The sequence below is a fragment of the Phanerochaete carnosa genome (genome assembly GCF_000300595.1).
Source record: "Phanerochaete carnosa HHB-10118-sp unplaced genomic scaffold PHACAscaffold_106, whole genome shotgun sequence".
In the NCBI taxonomy this organism is placed as follows: Eukaryota; Fungi; Basidiomycota; class Agaricomycetes; order Polyporales; family Phanerochaetaceae; genus Phanerochaete; species Phanerochaete carnosa.
The window spans coordinates 118-3818 of NW_006767733.1; the positions used below are offsets into that span (position 1 = coordinate 118).

General features: G+C 55.4%; 1 protein-coding gene across 1 annotated transcript; it reads left to right on the forward strand.

The window, feature by feature from the left end:
• The first annotated feature begins 265 nt into the window (after positions 1 to 265).
• PHACADRAFT_214526 (uncharacterized protein) lies at positions 266 to 3701 on the forward strand. The gene is made up of 6 exons (XM_007402333.1): positions 266 to 1518; positions 1680 to 1792; positions 1847 to 1899; positions 1955 to 2498; positions 2553 to 3401; positions 3454 to 3701. The coding sequence occupies exons 1-6, from the start codon at positions 343 to 345 to the stop codon at positions 3515 to 3517; spliced, it is 2799 nt and encodes a 932-aa protein (XP_007402395.1). The 5' UTR covers positions 266 to 342; the 3' UTR covers positions 3518 to 3701.

Below are 3701 nucleotides of genomic sequence, written 5' to 3' on the forward strand. Positions count from 1 at the left end.
GCTTGTACTTACTATCGACCATATGAAGGAGCTGTAGGTTAATATCGTGGGCAAGGAAGCAGCTTGTATCGACCATGAAGAGCATGTAAGTTAATAGTATGAGCAATTACCTCCTTAATTGTGAAATGCGGAGCTCCCGACGGTGGTTTTTGTTCCAGACCCGCTGGCAAGCGATACGTCGGTCGGGATTTGCGCGCCAAAGTCACGGGACTGACACGGTCATTTGAAACTCGAAAGTCGCGCTGCCGGTGTGTCTTTCGAGTCTCGACAACCACCATCCTTCGACGACACGAGCTCTTCGACTTCTGTTCACGAAAATTCCTGGATGCAGATATTATAGACATGGAACAACAGCGCGGCGAAATGCGCCGCAGGGGAACAAATCTTGCAAACGATCGCGAGACACGCATGAAGGCGCCGCCGCCGCCGAGGACTGACCCAGCCGTCGGGGCCAGCTTTGGCCCAAGCGTCAAGCAGGTCTCTTCAATGATTGGTACTCGCACTCAGCCACGACGGAAGCCTAGCCTAGAAGACTCTTTCGATGTCGAATGCATCGAACTCTCGGACTCAGATGACGAGCTGCTGCTCCAGCCGAAGTCGCGCTCGCGGCAGGGTTCGAAAGAGCCACGAGGCTCTCGCGCAGCGGCCAATAAGATGTCAAGTCAAGACCTACCAGGGAGCACTGTCGCGTTTGTGATAGACGGCGTGAAGCACAAGCCTCATCCCGACTACCAAATTGACGGGAAGCTAAAGTTTCAGGGTATGAAGTTCACGAAGACCAAAAGTCCCGAAGAAGGAACCGCGTCTAGTTCGTCTGTTACTACAGAGAATAGCTCGGAGCCTCGGAAAACTCTTTACTCCAGCTCGAGCACAACTCGGTCGACATTCAGGACCAAGCAAGACGACACCCTACACAAAGCTTTCCGAGTCCCGAGCTTTGTGAATAAAGACAAGATACCTGCCAGTACGTCTGGCCCACCCAGGACAAGGACCAGGAGTAGGAGTGGATCGCCTGTCGCTTCTTGCGATGAGCCAGACATTGACCAAACACCGAAACCACTAAGACCCAGGCCTAGGCCGAAGCCCGTCAAGAAGGCGGAGGATACTCTCTCTTGGGGTGTACTTTCCGCGATCGAAGCCTTCGTTCCTTTCAACTCTGAAGCTGAGGCCGTGTCGGAGAAAGGGGACGAGAAAGGCAAGGGCAACGCGAGGGAATGGGAGAGCTGGCCAATGGCTGATATGTCCCCACCGAAGCACTCGGACGGCATGCACTACAGCGAACGCGACTGTCCCATCGATCAGCTCTCCCCACTTAAGGAGACGAGCAATGAGCGAAAGGAGCCGCGCCCGTTCCCGCTGGACAATCCACCGCCTTCCAAGGGCGAGAATGCCAATGGCGAGAAGCAACGGACTGCCCGTTCATCCTCACGTCCCTCTCAGAAATTTCGCCCTGTACAGAGCTTTCCAGAGCTGTCCCCACTATCATCGCCCGCGAAGCAGCCGCCGAGTTCGAGCTCTGTAGAGAACTCACAGTGGTCGCAACGCGGTTCTAATAAGACGAAGGGTCGTATCGAGATTTCTTTCTTAGAATCTGACTCAGAGCCCGATTTGCCACCGCCGCGTAGGAGATCTAAGACTTTAAGACATCCAATGCTCGACCTTTTCCTATGGCCACGCAGGTGCTGGAAAGCATCGGGAGCCCGCCAGCGAAGAGAGGATCATCGGACGCCGAAGGCAGTGGCGGCAGCACCGGGCGGAGGGGGAAGAAGCGTGCTCGCGGCGCCGACGAGATGTATGCCTCATCCTTCGCTTGTATTGCTTCGATCTGACCGCATATATGCGCCAGCCTTCGCGAGCTCATGCACTCGGATGGCATGTCAGACGAAGATGATGATATCCGTGTGTCCAGCTCTCTTTGTAGCGCCGTGCCGCTAATAAATGATTCTATGCGCAGCATGGGACGACCCCGACTTCGACCCCGCACGCCTATGCTCCTGGTGCGACGAGCTTCTGCCGCCCGAGCCCTCGCCACACTTGCAGCACCTCATGTCCATCGCGCGCGCACGCTCACATTCAGATTCGCGACCTACCAACCCTCTTGGTCTGCGCGCAGAACCTACAGTATTTGTCAATGTGTGCCAGCGCCATCGCTTCGAGAGCCATCAAATCCCACTCGCAAAAAAGCGCGGCTGGCCGACGTACGTTGAATGGAGCAAGCTCGCGGAGCGCGTTCGGCGTCTTGAAGAGCATTTTCGGAGAATTGTGGACGATATGGACGAGGAGTTCTTGCCCGGCCAAGAACGATCTACGGACGGCAATGACGGTGCTGAAGATTTAAGCGCCGATGCTAAGGACGACGAGGATCTATTGATGAGCAGACCGAGGAAGGGAAGCGCGTTCTGGAGAGAAGTAGTCAGGAGCGTGAAGAAGAGGGGTGCTCGGAAGGCAGCAGGCGTTCGCAGCCAGATGACGAGCTTCGCCAAGACTCAGCCCGGATAGTAAGTCTCTGTCTTTCGTCCTATAGAGACACTCATGTATGCGTGTCATATCAGCTATGGTGAGCTTGGCTCTGTGATAATGAGCCAGACTATCTACGACCTCTTTCCCCCTGTCGACTTCCCGCCAAACTCAACGCTCCCTCTAACGCCGATCGAATTTATACAGCACATCCTGGTTCCAGAAGCTGCCCTACTTCTCTTGATGGAAGACATGCACCAGTCTCGTACGGAAGCTCTGAAGACGCTTCGCGACAGCGCGCAGTACGGCGTAGCCATGTTCCCGGATGATCATACGGAAGGCAACGTCGCCTCAGAAGCGATTGTTAAGGCGCGCGCCGCTGCCCGACGCAAGGAGATAGAACGACAGGACGAGCAAGATGAGGACGTAGCGCTATGGAGCACTTTTCCTGAAGATGAGCTGGGCGATGCGGGCGCAGGTCGGTTGAGCCGGGCGTCAAGCGTCGAAAGTACTCGTCCGCGGCGCGCTTGCGCTGAACGCGCAAAACCCATCGTCGACAGCGAGAGCGACTCGGACATCAGCATCGCCTCGACCAAGTCGCGGTCCCGGAAGGTCAGAGCGAAGCCTGCAAGCAAGACCGGCGGTGCCTCGCGTCAGACGCAGAGGAGCAAGACACCATCAGTTACTAGCCGTGAGCCGAGCATCGAAATCTTGAGTGGCTCGGACGTACCCTCGAGGTCCTCTCGTCCCCGCCCACGGCTGAAAGCAAAGGTTTCTAGTAGTACTCCACATGCAAGCGATGTTGATTTGAGCGACGGGACATTGGGAATGGTTGACACGCAGGAGACGCCCCGACCTGGTAAAATTCAGCGCGGGGTGGTGAATGGGACATCGTCATCCAGTTTTGCGGTGCATGATACCAAGACAGGTATTAAATCCTCGAAGTGAGCTGTATCTATGCCTACTGGACTTGCGCACCGCTGATCAGTCAAGTAGGAAGGCCGATGCTGACGGGTGGATACATACGCTAAGAGGCGGCGATTCTTCAGATGAATCATAAAGTACTGGTCAAGTAATCATTAAGGGCTGTTAATACACAACGCTACTACACGTTCTCGAACGACGTTGAGTTCCTGGCCGAGTTTGAGTATGTGGCAACTAACGATACGACGTTCATTTGTGTGCGGGGGAGTCGTCGTCCTCGCTTGGAGGGTTTGGGGCAAATCAATCCTCGTTCTCGTCCC